This window comes from Dromiciops gliroides, chromosome 3 (assembly GCF_019393635.1).
Source record: "Dromiciops gliroides isolate mDroGli1 chromosome 3, mDroGli1.pri, whole genome shotgun sequence".
Classification (NCBI taxonomy): domain Eukaryota; kingdom Metazoa; phylum Chordata; class Mammalia; order Microbiotheria; family Microbiotheriidae; genus Dromiciops; species Dromiciops gliroides.
In genome coordinates, this window is record NC_057863.1 from 93,808,854 (window position 1) to 93,831,088 (window position 22,235).

The following is a 22,235-nucleotide window of genomic DNA, read 5'->3' on the forward strand; positions in this document are numbered from 1 at the left end:
ACCGACCGACCGACCGACCAAACGCTCTCTCTTCCCCTTCTACCCCCCCCCCCCATCCCTATTAATCTTCTTCCTACTTCCTCCTATTAATGACCACGGTGTACCCCGCGGATGCCGGGGGTTGGGGAGTGAAGCTGTCAGCCAATGTGGGTTTTTAACTGACTCTACAGGTGAATGGCTTTGACAATAACAATGACCATTGGAGAAACTGATCTGCGTGGTGAGGCTCTTTTTAGAGCGGGCCTAGAGAGTCTGGGGCAACTTAACGCAGGTGGAATTGCTCTTGTTCGAGGTTAGTTAGCCAGTTGCCACAGGCAGCCCTAAAGAGAACCTCGGGTAGGTTGACATCTGGAACGACAGGGCCAGAGGCAGCGGTTGCCTGGAGAGGGTCGGGAGTCCGGGGTGCTGGGGGCAGCGCCACTGGTACGGAGTGAGGAAAGAAATCAGAAGGGCTGAATAAGCGTTTGGGGTGTGGACTGGCGGTGGAGAAATCGAAACTTAGAAGTGGGCTTCCCCCGGCCGCTTTCGTTTTCCCCTCGAGACCGGACAGTCCCTCGAGAGCCAGCGGCCAGCTGCTTTTGAGCCCAGTTCCCCGACGGCTGCATGCGCTGCGGACTGGAGCGTTGTGCCCCTGCACTCCGCGGAGACCCTCTGACTATGTACAGCCGAACTAGGGTTCCTTCCTTACTGCCTTCTTTCTCCTCTCCTGCTGCTTGGGACTCAGACGGGAGGCGGCCTGAGAAGGGCTTGCTGCAACGCCCGATGCTGGGTCCTGGGGCTTCCCATGAAGACCCGTCGCTGGTGAGCTCGGGACCTGGACGCCAGATGCAAGAGCAGTAAGTCTTTAGTGAACCGCACCCGCTGGAGGCGGCACCTCCCCCCAATTAGGTTTTACCTTCATAGGTGGTTGTCCTCATGTGGAAAGTTTAATCTTTTAAAAACGCCTGTTTGAATCCCGAGTTACGAATTCATTGCAAGCCACTTAACCTCCGTGGGCCTCAGTTTCCCCTTTTGTAAAATGAGGGAGTTGGCATCTGAGATCCCAGCTCATGATCTATGGTGCTATAAGTGCCTGCTGGATCATAAAACTTCACACAACACTCTCTTTACACTCCCCACCCTCTTTACAATTGAAGGAGCATCCCTTCTCTCTAACTCGGTTCTTTAAAAAGGCCCTGAACTTGACCTCAGTTGAACAGCTAGCGACCTGTGAAAGACAGGGGTGTAGGTAGATAGCATCTCTATCAAAAATATTCTGTATGAATAGAGGTAATGTGCCATAGCCAAAGCTGAAAACTAAACTGACCGGGTAAATACAGCGAAACTTATTTTTTCTTTTTCTTAGCAACATTTCAAAGTACTTTGTGCATAGTAGGCACTTTATGAGTTTGCCCCCCCCCCAGGGTGGGGTTTAGGGAGAGAAGAAAGGAATATAGCATATGATGGTCTAAGACTACAAAATCGTATGATCCCTCAAATTTCTTACAGCCCTTATTTCTCCTTCGTTTTTATCTCACTGTCCCCTTTCTGGGAGTGGACTTTGAGTTATATTGCCTTGCATCTAGTAAGTAAAGTTATGGGCTTCCTAATATTAGAAGGGCTGGCTTGGAAGAGTTTACATTCTTCTTCTTCTTTTTTTTTTTGCGTGGCCCCAGGGGGAAAAACCAGGAGCAATCTATGGAAATTATAAGGAACCAATCAGTCTTCATCTGAATAGAAAGTAGGACCTACCAACAATTAGAAAGAGTTTTTGAGATTCCTGAACTTCGAGATGTCCACGGGGAGGTTTCATAACTAGTTTCTTAGGGCAGCTAGGTGGAGCAGTGGATAAAGCACCGACCCTGGATTCAGGAGTACCTGAGTTCAAATCCAGCCTCAGACACTTGACACTTACTAGCTGTGTGACCCTGGGCAAGTCACTTAACCCCCACAGCCCCACAAAATAAATAAAATAAAATAAAATGAGTGAACCTCTTAGTAGTAACAAAATAGTGTGACTCACCAGGTTAGAGAAAACGACAATTATTTTAAAATCTCAGATTCTTTTTTTGCCCAATCTTGACCTCTCTGTCCCTATATAAGAGGCAGCAGTGTGGAGTGGTGGGTAGAGAGCTAGCCTTGGAGCTTGGAAGACCTGGGCTCTGTCCTTCCCTCCTGACCCTTATTGACTATGTGACCCTGGGGAAGTCACTTAACTTCCCTGTGTTCTAGGCAATTCTCTTACACTATAAGGTACGGAGAAGGTGTTTACCTGTATGGGTGCAGGGAGTTTCCTCAGTGGGGAGTTCTCTATGCCTCTGAAATCACAGTCTTTAATTCCCCCCCTCCCCCTTTTCCTCTAGGGGATAAATGAGCTCTTTTGAGTGAGGTGATGTGCAATTTAATCAAAAGCAGAAACCTGGGCGGATTTAAATGCTAATGCTTATTAGGTGTTCTTGAATGAAAGGCTGAGAGCTTTTTTTAGACAAAAAATTACATGTAATATGTGTATATATAATGAATATTCAGCCATAGGCCTGCGACCTGTTAGGAGTAAGTGCTGAGGATTCTAGATTTGTGGGTTACTGAAAATTAATGAGGTCTTACTGTTGCATGACTTCCATTATCCTGAGGACAAGAGAAACGCAGCAATCGCTATTTGAAATTACCCAGATCACCCTTCTTATTCAAAGGGAATCCTAAACTGGGTAATTTTCAAAGTTCGGGTCTGCGTGAATTTCTTCAAAAGGTACAGGATGAAATCCAGCGGACTGTTTACTGGGCACCAGGTCATGTGTGTTTCTTAGCAACCTGTCTCCTGCTTTCAAGTGTCTAGAAGTTTCTGATGAGAGGGGAAAGTGAAAAGGAAGCTATTTGTGAGGGCCTTTAATTACTGCCACTGTTCGGAAAGCGAGGAGAGCAGTACACTTCGTGCAATTGCAAAGCCCACTCCAACTGGGGGGAGGGGAGAATTGATGCCCTTTCCCCATGGGGTAAATGGTTCTTCTCTGATAATACATGCCCATACACCCAAGGTCCTATCAACTCCAGACTACTAATGTTTGTGGACACTCCACCCTTTCAAGCTCCATCCCCTCTCCTGGTGCTGATCATGAAGTAATAGGGAATATGTGTCATGTTGAACTCAAGTCATCCGTTCTGACTTCCATTAGTAAGTACGGAGTGAGACTGGCTGATTAGAAAGTTCAAAGTCAATAATTTGTGACAACACATGCCTCATTGCCTGACCTTGCACAGCCCTCCCTCAGTTAAATCCAATCTAGTGCAAGTCTTGACATCACCCTGATGTCATGGTCCCCTTCCAGAAGGAAGTACAAAGGATAACAACAGTCTGGTCTGCTGTGCTGCTATGAATCAGATCAAGTCTGACAGTGTTGTAGCACTAGATTCACTGTCCACTTGGGACACCTAGAGAAGAGGTAGGCAGGTGGTTTGTCCCTATCTGAAAGTCCTGCAGAGAAGAGCTTGACCATGTTTTACCAATGAAACCCTAGCATTGTACCTTCTATGTTTACCTTTCTGTGGAATTTGGCCTTTTGTTTGTGGCTGCTATAAAAATGTAAGTCCTGATGGATTTTTGGTTAGTAGAAGAAACTATGCCCTTTGCTTCTTTTCCCCACTCCCATTCACAGAATTCAGCCAAAGCTTCTAGCTTTCAAAGAGGACCCCATAATCCCAGATTCCTTGGAGGATGAGAGGGAGACTCCGGGAAGAAGTTGATATGTTGAGGACCCAACACCCCCATCATGGATTTATTCTCAGCTTACCACACCAGACACTCCAGGGAATTTCCCTTTTGATGACACTGGGGACTTTTATGACTAAGCTCTTTTTCTCCCTATGGAAGAGTGCATTGACCTTGAATATTGTCTGTTATGTTTTAATCTGTATAATTTATCTGATTTGTTTGCAGTCAGCTTGGATAATTTTTAAAAAAAGAATTTAATAAATTTATCTTTGACAGACTCGAACCAAATAAGCAGAGGATGCTGTTTTTCTTTAATAGAATGTATGTATATTTGAGCTGCTAGGTGGCACCATAGTGCACAGAGCACTGGGCTTGGAGTCAGGAAGACTCATCTTCCCAAGTTCAAATCTGGCCTCAGACACTTACTACCAGTGTGACCCAGGAGAAGTCACTTAACTCTGTTTGCCTCAGTTTCCTCATCTGTAAAATGAGCTGTAGAGGGAAATAGTAAATCACTCCATTATCTTTACCAAGAAAACTCCAAATGGAGTCCTGAAGAATCAGACGTGACTGAAAAACAACTTAACAATAGCAGATGTGTGCTATTTATAAGTATATAAGCTTCTTGAGGGCAGGGACTTTTCACTTGTTTCTGAATCCCTACCACCTGGCACATAGTGCTTACTAAATGCTTGTTTATTAAAATCATTTTTGTCAGTTGGATTTGGTCGGGTGGAATCAATTTTGTTGTTGTTGTTGTTTTGGGGTTTTTTTGCTGGGCAATGGGGGTTAAGTGACTTGCCCAGGGTCACACAGCTAGTATGTGTCAAGTGTCTGAGGCCTGATTTGAACTCAGGTACTCCTGAATCCAGGGTCGGTGCTTTATCCACTGCGCCACCTAGCTGCCTCGGAATCAATTATTTTTAAGATCTATTTCTCAGATAATTAGATTTTTTTCACATACTGGTTTTCCACCTTTTAAGACTTGCCTATTTCATCAAGAATTACCCATCCTTTAACCAATTATCTATTAGGTAATTGCTCTTAAGCTGAAGTTTGTGTCAGTTCCTTATATTTTTTAGATGTCAGACTTTTATCTGACAAATAGAATCCACTTTTCAAATTTCTTTCCTCATTCTGGGTGCTTTTTTGTTGTTCTATTTTTACCTCCTACAATTTCCTTTGGTCAAACAATAACTATGATTTGGAAGAAATTTGTCCCCTCGTCACTATTGTATAAGATAATAAATTATTCATTTTTGGTATAAATGCATATTAATAGATCTAGATTTTTGACCCCTTTGGAACTTATCTTGATTTGTTTCCATTATTTGTCAGGGTGTTATCTAGCTCCTATAACAGTTATTTTGGAATAATGAGTGTTTTATAATTTTAGGTTTGGCAAACTGCAATGTTTCCCTTTCCATCTTTTTCTTAATTTCCCTTGATATTCTTGACCTTTTGTAATTTAGTATGCATTTTATTTTTCCATTTCTATGGAATATGTCACTGACTTTTGATCTGCATAATCAAACCCAGAATTAATTGGGGAAGTATTATCTTTTTATGGGGGTTGGTGGAGCCCCATAAAAGATATCCTAACTTCAAGACACTTTGAGTTAGCATCCATTCCTCCCCCTGGTGTTTACTTTTACCAGTCAGCCAGAAAAGCAATTAATTTAACACTAGAAACACTATAGCAAATAAAATGACAAGAGACTTCACACACATGTGGGATATATGCCCTCCCAGGTTAACATGCTACTATTGGGAAAGGGTACATTTTCAGAGAATACATATAACCAGGAGACATGCTTAGAAGTCATATGCATAGAGAGCATATATGACCAGGGGATCTGACATTTAGAGTGTACTTAAAGATTAGCACAGCAGGGGCAGCTAGGTGGCAAAATGGATAAAGCACTGTCCCTGGATTCAGGAGGACCTGAATTCAAATCTGACCTCAGACACTTGCCAGTTACTACTTGTGTGACCCTGGGCAAGTCATTTAACCCACGTTGCTCTGCAAAAAAAAAAAAAAAAAAAAAAAAAAAAGATTAGCACAGCACTTGACATTTAATTTAACTTAATCCTCACAACCACCTTGGGAAGTGAAACTGAGGCAGAGGTTCTGCAAGTGTCTGATATTGGATCTTCAGACTCCCTCTTCTGTGCTACCTAGGTGCCTCTATGAAAAGATTTACATCACAAGCCCAGGTTGAAAGGATAACAAATATAGGGGAAAATGTGGCTGGGGCAAAGCTGCCATTCTTAACCACTTATCATTTGGAGAATGGCTATCACATATTTGTATCAGTTCCTTTTACCTTCTAGAAATCCTACATTTATCCATGTTTAAGTATTGTTCAAAGGGGGAAGGGTCTTAGTTTTTTCCATCACACTTAGTATCAGCTCTTGCATTTAAGTTAAGGAACACTCCTTCCCATTCTTTGCTTTTTTATAACACAAATTACTATTTTAAAAATCATCCCTTTTTTGGTGTCTCTATGAGAGCATGACTTCTGCTTTTATAATTAATATGACTTTTAAAATGGTAGCTTTTCCCCCCTAATATTGAATTACCTTTGCATTCTTAGTTTCCCCCCTTGATTGTAACTTTTCAACCTATTGCTGTATATTATTTGCCAGTATATTATTATTTTTTTACATGTTTTTGAATAGAATTTTGTTTTCCAAAATATATGTAAAAACAAAATTTTAACATCAATTTTTTAAAAACTTCCTGTTCCAACTTCTCTTCCCCCACTCCATTCACACTCCCCACCCACAAGAACTCAAGCAATTCAAAATAAGTTATACATGAGTAGTCATGGAAAAATTCCCATATTAGCTAGTTATAAGAGAAAACAGTAAAAAACCCCCAAAATTTTAGATTAAGCAATTGTCAAATAGGAAAAGAAAAAAATTTTAAATGTGTTTCCATCTGTTTTCAGATACTATCAGTTTTTTCTCTGCAGATGGGCTGCAATCTTCATAAATCCTTCAGGGTTATATTGGATCATTGCCTTGCTAAAAATAACCACATGCTTCCCAGCAGATCATCCCCCACTATTGCTTTTATTTTGTATACAGCACATTTCACTTTGCTTCAGTTCATGTAGGTCTTTCCAGGTTTTTTTGATAGTATCCTGTTCATGATAACCTGTATATAGTACCTTAAGCTTGACAGAGAATTTTCTTCATAAAAGCCCAGCAAAGTAGGTACCATATGTCTTGCCATTATAATCAATCATCATAACTATTTCCCTCCATCTCACTCCCTTCCCATGACATTTACTCTCTCTTCTTTTTACCTATTCCTCCTCAGAAGTGTTTTACTTCTGACTATCCTCTCCCTCGCTCTGCACTCCCTTTTTTCACCCTTCCTTCCTTATCTTCTTCCCCTCCTTTTTTCCTGCAGGGTTAAATAGATTGCTCATCCCAATTGGGTATGAAAGCTATTCCCTCCATGAGCCCACTCCAATGAGATCAGGGTCCCTGAGTTAATTCTGTGTTCTAAATTGTTCTTCCTCCCTCCCTCCTCAACCCTCCCTATGAGATCAAGCAATTCAATATGGTATACTGGTGCAGTAATGCAGAACATCTTCATCTTCCTTGAAAGTGTTTTGCTTTTTACTGCTCTCTCTCCCAATCTGCCCTTTCCTCCTTCCCCTCTTTCCTCCTCCCCTTTTCTCCCCCCACCAGTGTATCGTTAACATGAACAATCATTACTGGCCTATAGCTCTTTCTTTGCCATAGGATTGTAAATTTACACCTGGAAGGAACATCAGAAATTTAGCCTGACCCTCCCCCCCCCCATTTCACAGATGAGGGACCTTGAGTCTAGAGAATCTAAATGATTATTCTAGGGTCACTTAACTAATCATAAACAGTTAGGCCAAGATGCAAACCCAGATCTTCTGACAGCACCCCCCCCTCCCCAACCAGTGATCTTGGTTTGAGGTTCAGAACTATACTTGTCTCAGAAAATTTTGTAGAGTGTGAGCTTTATTTTTGAACAGTTTACACGTCATTGGGATTACTTGTTCCTTTATTTTTTCCTCTAATCTTGAACTCTAGGTCTACCTTGACTGTATAGTGAACATCTCCAGCAAGAAGATGTCCCATGGGCATCTCAAACTCGGCATGATGTGAAACAGAACTCATTGTTCCCCCCCCCCCCCAAACCTTCCTCTTTTTCTAAATTCTCTGTCTCTGTGGAGGACACCAACCATCCTTCCAGTTGCCCAGGTTCACAACCTTGGTGTTATCCTCAACATCTCACTCTTATTCCTTCAGATTTTGCCAGATTTTGTCACATTTCTTTCTATGCTTTGTTCCATGTCAATCCATTTTATTCATATGGCTACTACCCCAGTTCAGATGGTTATCAGCCCTTGCCTTGAGTCTACAATGTCTTTTAGCCACCAATCCATCCTCCATAAAGCTTATCAAACTAATTCTATGAAAACACAGTTATGGCTACACCGCTTGTTTGTTCGAGAAACCGGTTTCCTCTTTGCACTTAAAAGCCAGTCCCTGTTCTGTCTCCAGGTTATCTTTGCTGGCTTATTGCTTTCTAGGCCAGCTTGTTTGTGATAGGACCCTCTATTTCCCTTCTGTGAGCCTTTTCTCAAGCTGTACTCCCTATTGGATATGTACTCTCTCTCTTCATCTCATAGAATTCATAACTTCTTTAATTATGGGTGTGTGTGTGTGTGTGTGTGTGTGTGTGTTTTGAGGCAAACGGGGTTAAGTGACTTGCCCAGGGTCACACAGCTAGTAAGTATCTGAAGTCGAATTTAAACTTAGGTCCTCCTGATTCCAGGACCGGTGCTCCATTCACTGCACCACCCAGCTGCCCCCTAACTTCCTTAAAAGTTCAAATCATGTTCTACCTCCCATAGAAAGTCTATCTTGATTTGCTGACCTCTCCTCAGAAAATACATTATTCAGATTTTTAAATTTGGTTTTCTATGTAGGTGTTTCTCTCCAGTAGATACTGAGGTAGCAACTTTCATTTTTGTCTTTCAATTTCCAGCACCCTAAAAGAGGTTCTGGCATATAATAGGTACTTAATAAATACTTATTGTTGAATTGAATTATCTCCCTTAATAGTTTAAAGTCTACTTTGACATTTATCTTATCTAGAATCATGATCTCAACTCCTAATTTTCTGGAATCAAGCAAAGCATACTTTTTCTTCCAACTTCTCATTTTGGTCCTATAAATATCTTCCTTTCTTAGCTGTATTTCCTGTAAAGAAAATATGGGGCCTTATCGCTACATATTTTGTAACCTTTTTATTTGTAGGTAAACTCAACCATTACTATTCAGTTATAATTTAATAGCTACTAGTTCTTAATTCTTCTTGTTGGTCTTATTGGATGCTTTGCCAGTAAATCTTTTGGTCCAGTTTTGCTTGTGAAACTTCTACACCCTTCCCCTTCCTTTTCATGTCTGTACTATAATTTTTATTACCACATATATTTATTGTGTTTGTATTTGAGTCTTTTTTGATGAATTGCTTCTGTCTTTTTCCGCATGATTATTTTCCATGTGAATATATGTTTTTGTTCTTTATTCTTTTATTTTTAACACATTTGCTGCAGTTTTTGAAGGGATATTATAGAGTTAGGGTCATTCATTTCTACTCTATCATCTTCTAGAGAGGTCCCAGTTAATCTTCCCTTCTCCAGGCTACTTTTTGCTTTATTGTTTGTGTTCTCTATTCTTTGTTTAACCAGTCATAATTGTGAAAGTTTCATCCATTTCCCTCCAATTTTTTAACGTGACTGCTATGTTTAAGTCAAGGTATCCATTTGGAACTCATTGTAGTGTAGTGTAAGTGATGGATCTAAGTCTATTTGCTGCCTTTCAGTTTTTCCATCTGCCTTTGTCAAAAAGTTCTTCTCCAAGTAGTTCTTGGTTTTATTTATTTTCTGATTCTTGCCTATCTAGTTGGTTCTACTGTCTTTTTCTGTTTTTTTGTTTTTTACTTTTTCTCTCTTTTTTTTAAATGAGTACTAAAAAAGCTTTGGTGATTACTGATTTATAATTTGATATCTAGCAATATTATCTTACTTTTATCCCTATTTTCCCCATAATTCCCTTTGAAATTTTAGACCTTTTGTTCTTCCATACAAAAAAAAAAGTTATTATTTTGGCTAACTCTATGAAGCAGAGATAGAGCTGTCCTCAGAGCCAGGATGATCTGGGTTCAAATCCTGCTGTGACATAAATTGGTCATATACCTCTAAGCAAATCACTAACCTTTTAGTGCATCAGACCTTTCTCTAAGACTATAAATTGTGGAGAAAGTGACCTGCATTAGCGAATTTTCTCATCTGAGAGCTTTCCGTATCAGTGAAGTCACACAAGTTCAGTCATCATCCTGACTTACAAAACTCTCTCTTGGTAATTTTGCCTGGCATTAAATCCATAAAATAACTTGGGTAAGTATTTTATTGTGAGACCCAGCTAGAAACATCACGAACAATAATTTCCCTCTAATTATTTGTCTTCCTTTATTTATCTAAAGATTGTTTTGCTATATCAGATTGCTTTCTGTCTTGGGGAAGGGGGAGGGAGAAAAATTTGGAACTTAAAATCTTATGAAAACAAATGTTGAAAACTATTTTACATGTAACTGAAAAAAATAGAATACTGTTATGATTAAACAAACAAAAAGATTGTTTCGTAATTGTATTCTTATAAGTTATGCTCTTGCTTTAGTTAGAATGATCTCAACATATTTTGTGCATTTCGTGGTTATCTTGAATGTGGTATCTTTTTGTATGATTTCTTTCTGATTTTTGCTATTGCTATCTAGAAATGTGGATGATTTGTATATTTTTGTATCCTGCTACCAGTACTTTTTGTTGAGTCCTCTCCCTCTTTGTGACCCTATTTGGGGTTTACATGGCAAAGATGCTGGAGTGGTTTTCTATTTTCTTCTCATGCTCATTTTACAAATTAAGAACTGAGGCAAACAGGATGAAATGACTTGCCCAGGGTCACAAAGCTAGTAAGTGTCTGAAGCTGGATTTGAACTCAGGAAGATGACTCTACCTGACTCCAAGCCCAGCACTGTGCACTGTGGTGCCACCTAGCAGTTCTACCTATACTTAACAGAATGAATTTAAAGAGAATTTAAACCTCATAAGAAATAACTAATTTTCTTCTTCTTAATTTAGCCTTGTTAATAGACTTTTAGGAATGAACTCTGTGATCAGGGGTGAAAGGTACCACTGACAAAAGATAAGTTAATATGATTTGCAGGGTTTCCAGAGAAGCACACGTGCCTATAAACTGAAGGACAAAAACCATCCTCTCACCTTCCCTTTTAGCTATTTATTTCCAACCTGGGAGTGCCCAAAGACTTAAAATCTGGGAGGAATATCTACACATGGATGAATATTACTTTATCAAATTTAACCACAATCTAATTTAAGCATTTTGGCCTTGAAATACATTTGTAGACCCCATAAATGTGCTACTTTTGTAAGAGGCATTACTGAATATGGGGAATCTTGTAGCAACATGCAAGAAATTAAGCCTATTTTTGAAACTGAAAATTCACCATCATTTTAGGTACACATATTCATAAATTTTATACTAATTATTTCACATTATATTTTTAGAGGAGAAAATATAAGCATTAACATTTTTTTCATAAAACTTGTATTCAGATCCTAGAGTGTGCTAAGTTTTTATAGAAGATTTTTCTAGGGTATTCCCAATCATAGCTTAGACCCCAGAGTATTTTGCCTCTTGCCTTAAAAGATCCTGGCATCCCATGGCAACGTCTGTTGGGTAGGGGGAAGGTGACTATGGCAACTTCTTTATTGCCCCACCCCTTCTCCTGTGCCCTCATAGAAGCGAATAAATGAAGACGTGGTTCAGCATTTACAAAAGATTACCAGTCCCTAATATGTGACAAAGGTACTTCAGGAAAAATGAACACTGGGAAAACACTGTGCTGGGGGGAGGGGTAGAATGTGCCCCAACTGATGGCCTGGTTATTAAGTTTTATGACTGACTCTTAGTTTAAATCTTGGAACCTCTTAAATACAGATGAGGGGTAGGGAGGTGTCTTCTAATAGACAGAAGGAGGAATAGGAAATTGAAAAAAATTATTCCTGACTTAGCCTGTTTATAAATATTGAATGGCATGAGTGGACTAGTCAGTTGTCTGCAGGGGGAAGTCGGATCATTCTGAGGTCCTTGTCAGTTCTCTGAAAGAGTATCTCAATGTCCTGAAAGAATAGAGACTTTTTTTTTTCTTTTTGTGTGGGGAAGGGGGTGTTGCTAGAGTGCATTAGTAATTAGGTGAACCCTAATCCTTTAACTGACTCTTGTTCAAAAAAAAAAAAAAAACCACCACCCTATACCTTAGACTTCCTTTCTGCAGGATCAGTAAAAAGGTTCTTTACATTTAACAGCTAAGTTGGGGGATTCAATGAGTTAAAAGAACTCAGAGTACTGAGATTACTTTTTTTTTTTTGAAGGGCAATGAGGGTTAAGTGACTTGCCCAGGGTCACACAGCTAGTAAGTGTCAAGTGTCTGTGGCCAGATTTGAATTCAGGTCCTCCTGAATCCAGGGCCAGTGCTTTATCTACTGTGCCACCTAGCTGTCCTGATATTATTCTTAAATTGGCTAGGTGGCATAGTTTGTAGAGTTCTGGACTTGGAATCAGGAAGACTTGAATCTTGCCTTGGACATTTATTTTATTTTATTTTATTTTTTTTGCGGGGCAATGGAGGTTAAGTGACTTGCCCAGGGTCACACAGCTAGGAAGTGTCAAGTGTCTGAGGCCATATTTGAACTCAGGTACTCCTGAATCCAGGGCCGGTGCTTTATCCACGGTGCCACCTAGCCGCCTCCCCCTTGGACATTTATTAACTATGCAAGTCATTTAAACCTCTTTTTTTGGCCTCAGTTTCATCACCTGTAAAATGTGGATAATAGCATTCACCTCCCAGGGTTAGGGTGAGGATCAAATAAGATGACATGTCAAACATTTTGCAAACCTTGAAATGCCATGTAAATGCTAGCTGCTATTATTATTAATTATTGTTATTATTGTATGAATGAAACAAGACTCCTTATCTGCTGTATTCTTTTTTTTTGTGTGTGTGTGTGTGGGGGGCAATGAGAGTTAGTGAGTTGACCAGGGTCACACCGGATTTGACCTCAGATCCTACTGAATCCAGGGCCGGTGCTTTATCCACTGCTCCACCTAGCTGCCCCCTGCTCCATTCTTTATATGAGGACATTGATAAAGCAAACTAATGAGATGAGGGCAAATGAGTAGGACTTTACTTGGTGAAATAGATTAGTTAATAGTGTGGTCCTAGGGGGCAGCAGGTAACCTGGGAAGAGGGCTGGGTTTGGAGTTGGAGTGAACCATTACTAAATCTTAGGTCTACCTTGTACAAATCGCTCAACGTTTCTGGGATTCAGTTTCCTTATCTGAAAAATGATGGCACTGGACAAAGTGACCTTTACATTTCTTTCCAGTTTCAGTATGTGATCCTAAGCCATATTCCTTGGGGATTCAAAATAGGCGAATGGGCTTGCTGATTTTTTTTCTGTCATTTGAGAAGGTAAAAATCCTACAATAGAATGAAATAGGTGATTCTGAAAGAAGAAAGTATTACTGCTATTGACACGTCTCAGAACACCTATTCACACTCTATGTGATGTGTATTTATGTGGCTTAATTAAAAAAATAACCCTGAGGAGTTATTACTCAAATTATTTTTCTAGAACAATATGGCCAAGGTTCTTTTTGTTGAGAATCCACTTATGAATATGGTGGACAGGCTGTTTGGTGCATTCTTGTTGTCCTTAGTTCTGAATAGCCTTAATAGCCAAAGGGACTAATGGACAGAATTCTGAGATGGGAGCATTATCAAGTAGCTTTCTATTATATTCTATTAAACCAGTAAGCCCCAAATTAGGGAAGGGGGAGAATTTCGTTCCCATATGGAGTGAGCTTTCAACATTTCCCGACATTTCATTTCCTTGGTAGGGCTCACAATTGTGCTCTGCCAAGAATCCAGGAGCAATCATTTCAGTTCAAATACAATATCAAAGAAAATGAGTGGGCACTTTATTTTTTGAGAAGTCAGTGACAGCTGAAACGGTAAAACAATAAATCACTGGAATGATGAAAGCTTGAAAACACTTAATACCTATAATAATCAGTTGAGGCCTAGCAGAACTAAGAGGGGGAAAAACTTAGTTCAATTACATAGTGAGGTTACTTACTGCAAAGTCTGTAGAGTACTGTAAGGTTATATGCATTGTTAAGGTTAATTGCATCTATTCAGAATGTATTTGAATCTGAAACAAGAGATTAAAGTAGGAAAAAAAAATCAAAAGGAGCAGGCTGAGAGTGAAGGCACTGGTTCTATCTGGGAATCGCCTCCAATGGATGCTTTGTTCAGTCTGGAGCTCTTGTTTTTTAATTTTAATTTGAGAGGGATTAAGAGACTTTAATAGACAGTCCTGTGGTATGATTGTAGAAATTTATAACCATAAAAATTCAAGGACAAAGTTACTCTATACCATGTTACAGATGGAAACTAAAATCCTAGGCTATCCAATTTGGAAAGGAAATGTCTTAGCAGATTGCATTCAGAAGGCTTATTTTTTTTTTGTTAGGTGTAGTTTATTTGTACATCTTACTGTCTCTTCAGAATAAATAGGAAAGTGTAAAGAACCACAATGATCTTCAGTCTGTCAAAAAAATGTTAGTTGCAGAAATGAATCACTTTCTACTTCTCTCTCTTTTTTTTTTTATTTTAGCAACAAACATTTATTTTATTTTTTCCAGTTACATGTAAGGGTAGTTTTCAACATTCATTTTCATAAGATTTAGAGTTCCAAATTATTCTCCCTCCCTTTCCTCCCCCCTCCACAAGATCGCAACCAGGTTATATATGTGCAATACACAAGTGTTCTTTTTATCAGTTCTTTCTATGGGGGTGCATAGTAAGCTTCCTCATTAGTTCCTTGGGATTGTCTTGGATCATTGTACTGCTGAGAGTAGTTAAGTCATTCACAATTGCTCATTGAATAATACTGCTGTCACTACGTACAATGTCCTCTCAGCTCTGCTCACTTCACTATACATTGATGTTCATTAGTCTTTCCAGGTTTTTCGGGGATCATCCTGTTTGTCATTTCCTGTAGCACAAGACCATTACAGTACAATCATATAGCACAGCTTTTTCCATCATTCCTCAATTGATGGACATTCCCTTGATTTTCAATTCTTAGCCTCCACCAAGAGTCACTTCCTGACGCCAAAGAAAAGCTGCATGGCCTTGCCCTTAGAGGCCTTCTCCTCATGATGGAGCTTTCCTACAGTAAGTCTCCAGCAGGTGGCGTCATTCCAGTTGTCACAATTCATTCATTCGTTTGTTTGTTTGTTTATTTGCAGGGCAATGAGATTTAAGTGACTTGCCCAGGGTCACATAGCTAGTTAAGTGTCAAGTGTCTGAGGCTGGATTTGAACTCAGGTCCTCCTGAATCCAAGGCCAGTGCTTTATCCACTGTGCTACCTAGCTCCCACCAGTATGTAAATTTTAAATGGTTCTATAAAGATGAACAATGATCGTAACTGTATTGTTTTCCTTTTCATCTAAAACCATTCTTGAGAAGGGTATCAATTCTAGTGTTGACCATGTCCTTAAAAAGAGTTGCACAGACTTCTTAAAATGGTTTACTTCAGTTGAATGACCTGCTTGTTTGAGATCTATGCCTTTACTGTCAAAAAAGATTTAGGGAAGCAAGCAACTTGATAGTTTTAAACCTTTGCCAAGTCCTCACCCATCCTTTTGTTGTTGTTCAGTTGGTTTTCAGTCATGTCCAACTCTCCATGACCCCATTTGGGGTTTTCTTGGCAAAGATACTAGAATGGTTTGCCATTTTCTTCTCTAGCTCATTTTATAGATGAAGAAACGGAGGCAAACAGGGTGAAGTGACTTGCCCAGGGTCACACAATTTGTAAGTGTCTGAGACTAGATTTGAATTCAGGAAGATGAGTCCTCCTCACTAAGGGCCTTATACTCTATCCACTGTGCCACCTAGCTGCCCATTCACCCATCTTAGCCCCCTGTAGTTGAATATGGACTATGATAGGATAATTATTCTTTTTTTCTTCTTCAGCCAAAGAGCATTTTTATGTGCCAGGATAAGAAGACAAGGATGAAATCAGTCCTTGCCCTTGGGGCACTTACAGTTGAACTCTGTAGACACGTAAATATAAAGGTTTAGACAAAATGATTTGGAGAGTCTTGAGGTGGGGAGATCAATTAGGAGGCTACTGAATAGTTAAAGTCAGAGGAGATGAAGGTCTGATGGCTGTGTACTTGGAGAGAAAAGGATCTATGTGAGAGACGTTGTGGCAGGCAGCTGAGTGGTGATGTGGGGTGAGGTTGAGGGTTGGACGATTATGCCAAGGATGAACGAAGGTGATTGGAATGATCATGGTACCATTGACAGAACTTAGGAAGTTCAGAAGAGGGTTTTGCTGTAGAGTCAACAAACATTTATTAAAATGTCTGCAAGTGCTAGTTGCTTGGCACATGTCATGAAAACCCCTGTAGAAAATGATAATGATTTAAATTGGGTAATGAGTTGGGGGAAATTGATCACCAACCCAGACATGAGGCATGATCAATTATCTTGGATGCCATTGAAATCAGTAAAGAGGAACTACTTGTTAAAGGAGACTGATTAAAACTTGGGATACAGTAAATATTACATTTTAGATAGGGAGGAGAAAGATAGTCATAGACTTCTGTATGTCTTGGGTTCAGGGAAAGAAGATTTCCATGGGTTCAGAAAGGTGAAAGGCCTAAATTCTTACAGGGAAGTTAGTTTAAGATTGAGATACTTTCAGGGGGCAGCTAGGTGGCACAGTGGATAAAGCACCAGCCCTGGATTCAGGAGGACCTGAGTTCAAATTCGGCCTCAGACACTTGTCACTTCCTAGCTGTGTGACCCTGGGCAAGTCACTTAACCCTCATTGCCCTGCAAAAAAAAAAAAAAAAAGAAAGAAAGAAAGAAAAGAAAAAGAAAAAAAAAGGAAAAAAAGAGATACTTTCAGGAATGAAATTCTAATGTTAAAAACACAAATGATTTTGGTGAGGACCAATAAATCTCATGTGGACATGGTATTTTAAGGTTCACAGTATATTTTTCCACATAATATCTGAGGTAATAGTGCAACGTTACCCCAATTTTACAGATGAGATTGAAATTTAGAAAGTTTTAGTAACTTGCTTGGGAGAGGTAGGTGTGTAGTGGATAGAATGTGGGATCTGGAGTCAGGAAGACCTGAGTTCAGATATGGTTTCAGCCACATACTAGCTGTGTGACCCTGAGCAAGTCACTTGTAACATCTGTCAGTCTCAGTTTCCTTATCTGTAAAAAGGGGATAATAATACCACCTACCTTGCAGGGTTTTTGTGAGGATCATTGGAGATCTGTAAAATTCTCATCATAGTGCCTTGCAGATAGTAGGCTACATATAAATGTTACTATTATTATTATTATTAGGTGGTACAGTAGATAGAGTGTTAGGCCTGGAGTTAGGAAGACTCATCTTCCTGAGTTCAAATCTGGCCTCAGATACTTACTAGCTGTGTGACCCTGGGCAAGTCACTTAATCCTATTTGCCTCAGTTTGCTCATCTGTAAAATGAGCTGGAGAAGGAGAAAGCAAACCACTCCAGTATCTTTGCCGAGAGAAGCCCAAATGGAATCATGGAAAGTCAGAGAGTACTGAAAAATGACTTAACAACATTATTACTGTTGGTGTCATCGTCATGTTAGAGCCAGAATTCGCACCAGAATGTTAGAGTTGGAAGGGACCTCAGAAGTCAGCTACTCCAGGGTGTTTGGAGTGTCCCCCAACATCTTAGTGTAGTTTTTTTTTTGTGAGGCAATTGGGGTTAAGTGACTTGCCCAGGGTCACACAGCTAGTAAGTGTCAAATGTCTGAGGCTGGATTTGAACTCGGGTCCTCCTGACTCCAGGGCCAGTGCTCTATCTACTGCACCACCTAGCTGTCCCATCTGAGTGTAGTTTTAAGCCTAACTTGAAATTACATTAAGACTTTGGGGATGTCCTGTGTATCTGACTGAGAATGCTCTCCTTCTACAACATCCTCCAACAAGTGGTTGTTCAGCCTTTGCTTGAAGACCTGAAATGAGTGGGAACTCAACCATCTCCTGAAGTAGCCCCTTCCCCTTCTGTCCAGTCCCAAATTAGTTGGGAAGCTTTTCCTTGCATCTGAAAGAAATCTGCTTCTCTGCAATTCCATCCATTGTTCTTACTTATGTCACTGGGGTCCAAGTAAGATGAGTTTAATCCCTTTTCTACATAAAAGTTTTCTAATAACTATTATGGAGTTTCCCCTAAGTCTGCATAAAGATGAATGTTCTCAGTCCCACTGATCACAAGTCCAATGTGTGCTCTTTCCAACATATCTGTATGAGACTGATGTGAATGCACAGGGGACTTTAGCAACCAATTTAGATTAAATAAAAAAGAAAAAAAATCCCTTCTGCAATATGGAAGCAATGAGGTTACCAGAGATGAATGCAAGGAGTGACTTTGTCAAGAGAGTGTCAGGGACATTGAAACTCAGAATTGGCTAAAGATGGCAATATGTTCTGAGGGCTCCAACAAAGAACTTTTATAAAACTTGAGGGGCACAAGAGCAAGATTAGATAAGGGTTGGAACCTTACTTTTGGGCAGATAGATGTTTAGACATCATAGAGACAAGAGATCAATAGAGATAAGGCAGAACTACTTACTTACATCTTTCTTTAGTTTCTGAACAAGATATTCAGACTGGGAAGGAAAGGACAAAGATGGTTAATGGTGTCCAGACTTCCTCAAGCCCAGTCACATTCCATCCTAGGGTAGTGGAGCTGTAAGTTGGATGTGGTAAGTTAGTTGTAGAATTGCCATGTAGTCAATGATCTTTGATAAATTGTAGAGAATAGGAGAAACTCCATAGGAATGAAGATAAATAAATATTCTGATTTTTAAATAAGAGAAGAGGGCAGATTCTATAAAAGATAGGCCTGTGAACCTAACCTTGGCCCTAAGAAAATACTAGAACATACTATTAAATAATGGTTTGTGAGTACTGATAACTTACATTTTATGTAATGCTTTAGGAATTGTGAAGCACTTCCCATCTTCCACTGAGGCATGGAGTGCAATTATGACCTCCATGCCACAGAAAACTATAAACTGAAACTTAGGTTCATTCATGAGAAATCCAAGTGGAAAATCTTGCCTTTGCAATTGCTAAGTGTATGACTATGGGTCACTGAACCTTTAAGTCAGGGAGCTTTTTGCTATCCCACGCTATCTCACTAGGCTGAGAGCCTATGTGTTTCTAGAATGTCAAGTGAGAAGAGCCCCATTTCCTTTATTGTCAAGGTTAATAGATTGGCAATTCAGTGGAATGCTCTAGACAGAGTATGCCAGGGCATCAGAAGGCACTTGACAAAAAGACTCTCAAGATATTAGTTGGAGATATATGTCGTAGATGAGAATAGATTTAGGTAGAATCAGAACTAGCCAAATGATCAGACCCAAAGGATATTAATAGATTACTATCAGCCTACAGGCAGGTCTCCTAGGGAACTGCATTTGGCCAAGTTCTCTTATATATACTTATATTTATCAGTAATATGTGTGAAGGCATACTTATCAAATCTGCAAATAAGACAGAATTGGGAGGGCTAGCTAACCTGTCAAATAATCATAGAATTAAGTCCTAATAAGATCTCACCAGCCTTGAATGATAAGCCAAATTCATTAAAAAGAAATTGGGTAGGGATAACTGTAAGGCCTTTGGTTTGGGGTTTAAAAAGTCAACTTTGCAAGTCCAAATGGGGAGACTGTTGGGTAGACAGAAGCCCTTCTGAAAAGGATCTGGCTTGGGGGGAAGGGGTAGTGTTAATAGGCCTGAGTGCTCTTTTTTTTTTTTTTTAAAGTGAGGCAGTTGGGGTTAAGTGACTTGCCCAGGGTCACACAGCTAGTAAGTGTTAAGTGTCTGAGGTCGAATTTGAACTCAGGTACTCCTGACTCCAGGGCCGGTGCTCTATCTACTGCGCCACCTAGCTGCCCCTGAGTGCTCTTTAGGAGTCAACAGTGACTGATTTGTGTGGCTGTAGGCTTCGTTAAGAGCAGGATAGGGTCTAAGATACTCTGCCCTGGTCAGACTGCATCTTCAATAGTACATTTAGTTCTGGGTACCACATTTTACCAAAAATGGTAGTTAGCTAGACAGTGTTTAGAAAGGGGGGGGGGGGGCTACGTGATGAAGGGCTTTAGGATTATGCCATGTGCACACCAGTAGGTTAAAGATGCTAGAGGTATTTAGCCTGGAAGACCCGAAGGTCTCAGAAAGGAGATATGATAGCTGTCTTTAAACATTTGAAATGCTTTTATCTCTAAGAGAGGTTAGATTTTTTTTTTCCTGTTTGGCCCCAGAGGGCAGACCTAGGAGCAGCTGATGCAAGTTGTCGAGGTACATTTTGCTTTATATAAGGAAAAAATGTCACAACAGAGCAGTCTAAAGATAAGACGGTCTTCTCTGGGTGGTAGTGAGTCTCCCATCAGTGATTTTCAAATGGAGTTTGGATGGATATGTGTCAAGAATGTTTTGGAGAGGATTACTGCTTCAGGAGTGGGCTGATCTAGGTTTTATTTGACATCCCCTCCAGTACTGAGATTCTAAGAACTAAATTCCCACCCAGGGGAAGAATTTCCTAGGATACTAAGAGCCTCAAACTATTTGAATTTTCTTTTATTCTTTTTTTTTTTTTGTGGGGCAATGGGGGTTAAGTGACTTGCCCAGGGTCATACAGCTAGTTAAGTGTCAAGTGTCTGAGGCCGGATTTGAACTCAGGTACTCCTGAATCCAGGGCCGGTGCTTTATCCACTGCGCCACCTAGCCGCCCCCTGAATTTTCTTTTATTCTAAATGGAATGAATGCTTAAAAAAAGAGAAACTTTCTACATAGAAAGTAAAACAAAAAATGAAGATTGTGAATGTACAGCTTGCTTTTTCAGAGCATATAATAAATTCAATGTTATTTTCAAAGCTATCCTGCTTGTCTGTTTCCCTCCTGTTCCCTTCTGTGCATTTGTAAGATGCTGCCATATTGTGGTTTGTTTTCAGTCATGTCTTACTCTTTGTTTTTGTTTTTTAGCAACAAACATTTATTTTATTTTCCATTTATATGTAAGGGTAGTTTTCAACATTCATTTTCATAAGATTTAGAGTTCCAAATTATTCTCCCTCCCTCCCTCCCTTTCCTCCCCCCTCCACATGATCATAACCAGGTTATATATGTACATTCCACAAGTGTTCTTTTTATCAGTTCTTTCTATAGGGGTGCATAGTATGCTTCCTTATTAGTTCCTTGGGATTGTCTTGGATCATTGTACTGCTGAGAGTAGTTAAGTCATTCACAATTGCTCATTGAACGATACTGCTGTCACTACGTACAATGTCCTCTCAGCTCTGCTCACTTCACTATACATTGATGTTCATTAGTCTTTCCAGGTTTTTCGGGGATCATCCTGTTTGTCATTTCCTGTAGCACAAGTCCATTCCACTACAATCATATAGCACAGCTTTTTCCATCATTCCTCAATTGATGGACATTCCCTTGATTCTCAATTCTTAGCCTCCACCAAGAGTTGCTATAAATATTTTTTGTACAATTTTTCCCCCTTTTCTGTTTTTCATGATTACTATTGTTAACTGTTTCCCTTTCATCCTATTCCCTTCCCCATATTTATTCTATTATCCATCTTCTTTCATCCTATCACTCTTCAAAAGGGATTTGCTTCTGTCTATCCCCTCCCCCACTCTGCCCTTCCTTCTTTTGCCTCTCTCTCTTTATCCCCTTCCCCTCCTATTTTCCTGCAGGGTTAGAGAGATTACTCCACCCAATTGAGTGTGTACATTATTCCCTATTTGAGCCAATTCTAATGAAATTGAGGTCTTTGAGCCAATTCTGATGAGTGTTAGGCTCATTTACTGCCCAGATTAAATAGATTACTCCACCCAGTTCGGTGTCTCTGTTAGTCCCTCCTTGAGGCAGCTCTGATGAGGTTAAGATCTTTGAGGCTTTTCTGATGAGTGTAAAATTCATTTACTGCCCTGCTCCTCTCCCATCTCTTCCCCCCCGCCATAAGCCTTTTCCTGTTATTTTCATGTAGGATTTCACTTCTGCCCTTCCCCCTCCCCCAGTGAATTCCCTTTACCCCTCAATTTAACCCTAAAGATGTTATCATCTAGCTAAGTGACACAGTGGACAAATCATCACCCCTGCACCCAGGGGGATCCCAGCCAAAACCTCAGACACAAGACAGTCGCCTACTGTATGACCCCAGGTATGTCCCCCAGCTCCAATTTTTTTATGGTTCTCTAAGGTCTTGTATTTGAAAGTCAAATTTGCCATTCGGTTCAGGTCTTTTCATCACAAATATCTGA

General features: G+C 40.0%; 1 protein-coding gene across 1 annotated transcript in view; it reads left to right on the forward strand.

The window, feature by feature from the left end:
* The first annotated feature begins 281 nt into the window (after window positions 1–281).
* Window positions 282–22,235, forward strand: part of EPSTI1 (epithelial stromal interaction 1) — a 113,401-nt gene continuing 91,447 nt past the window's right edge. Inside the window, exon 1 of the mRNA XM_043995904.1 lies at window positions 282–836. Within this exon, the coding sequence (XP_043851839.1) occupies window positions 604–836 (233 nt within the window). The 5' untranslated portion in view covers window positions 282–603. The remainder of the gene's footprint in view (window positions 837–22,235) is intronic.